Source organism: Corapipo altera, unplaced genomic scaffold (genome assembly GCF_003945725.1).
Source record: "Corapipo altera isolate COAL_440 unplaced genomic scaffold, ASM394572v1 57803, whole genome shotgun sequence".
NCBI classification, from domain to species: Eukaryota; Metazoa; Chordata; class Aves; order Passeriformes; family Pipridae; genus Corapipo; species Corapipo altera.
The window spans coordinates 1-1,021 of record NW_020893745.1 but is presented as its reverse complement, the minus strand read 5'-3'; the positions used below and the strand labels follow the sequence as shown (position 1 = coordinate 1,021).

Sequence of the window (1,021 nt, the reverse complement as noted above, 5' to 3'; positions counted from 1 at the left end):
CCCCCCAAACCGGGGTGTCCTGGGCACCAGGGACCCCCCAAACATCAGGGGACCCCCCTGATGATGTGACCCCCCCCGCCAGTGAGCCGCTCAGGAGAGGATGAGTCACAGGAAGACGTTCTGATGGACGAGGCCCCCTCCAACCTCAGCCAGGCCTCCACCCTCCAGGCCAACCGGGAAGGTGGGACCCCCACCCCAAATTTGGGGGTTCAGGGGGGGTTTATGAGGTGCCAGGGTGTGACCCATCCCCCTCTGCCCCCTCCCAAAGACTCCATGAACATCCTGGACCCTGAGGACGAGGAGGAGCACACGCAGGAGGAGGACAGCAGTGGCAGCAACGAGGACGAGGATGACAGCCAGGACGAGGAGGAGGAGGAGGAGGAAGAGGATGAGGATGATCAGGTGAGACAGGGACACCTGGGACACCACTGTACATCTGACACCCTCCTCACACACCTGGGACCCCCCTCACACACCTGGGTTCCGACTGTACCTGTGTTTTGGGTCAGAGGTGTCAGTCATTTGGGGTCAGGGTACCCAATTTTGGGTCAGGGTACCCCTGTTTCGGATTTGAAGGGGTATTTAGGGTTGGAGTGCCCCCATTTTGGATCCGGGGTTGCTATTTTGGGGCAAGACTCCCCCATTCCAGGTCGGGGTTCCCCTGTTTTGGGCCGGGGTGCCCCGTTCCTGGTTTGGGGGTCCCTGCTGACCTTCCCCCCTCCCCCCCAGGATGACGAGGAGGGCGAGGAGGGGGAGGAGGAGGAGGATGATGACGATGGCTCTGAGATGGAGCTGGACGAGGACTATCCCGACATGAACGCGTCGCCCCTCGTGCGCTTCGAGCGCTTCGACCGCGACGACGACCTGATCATCGAGTTCGACAACATGTTCTCCAGCCCCAGTATGGCCCTGGGGGCCACAGCATCGCTCTGGGGGGCCGTGGGGCTGCACTGGGGGCATCATGGGGGTGGTTTGGGGGGGCCATGGTAGCAGTTTAAGGGGGGGCACAGGGGTCTGGGGG

At 62.8% G+C, this 1,021-nt stretch overlaps 1 protein-coding gene across 1 annotated transcript; it reads left to right on the top strand.

Moving 5' to 3' along the window:
* Nucleotides 1-87: 87 nt before the first annotated feature.
* LOC113942749 (E3 ubiquitin-protein ligase HUWE1-like) lies at nt 88-901 on the top strand (the record flags this gene model as incomplete). The annotated part of the gene is made up of 3 exons (XM_027633801.1): nt 88-181; nt 269-402; nt 730-901. Coding segments are annotated over exons 1-3 (364 nt in total), but the record flags the coding sequence as incomplete, so codon positions are not given.
* Nucleotides 902-1,021: the final 120 nt, after the last annotated feature.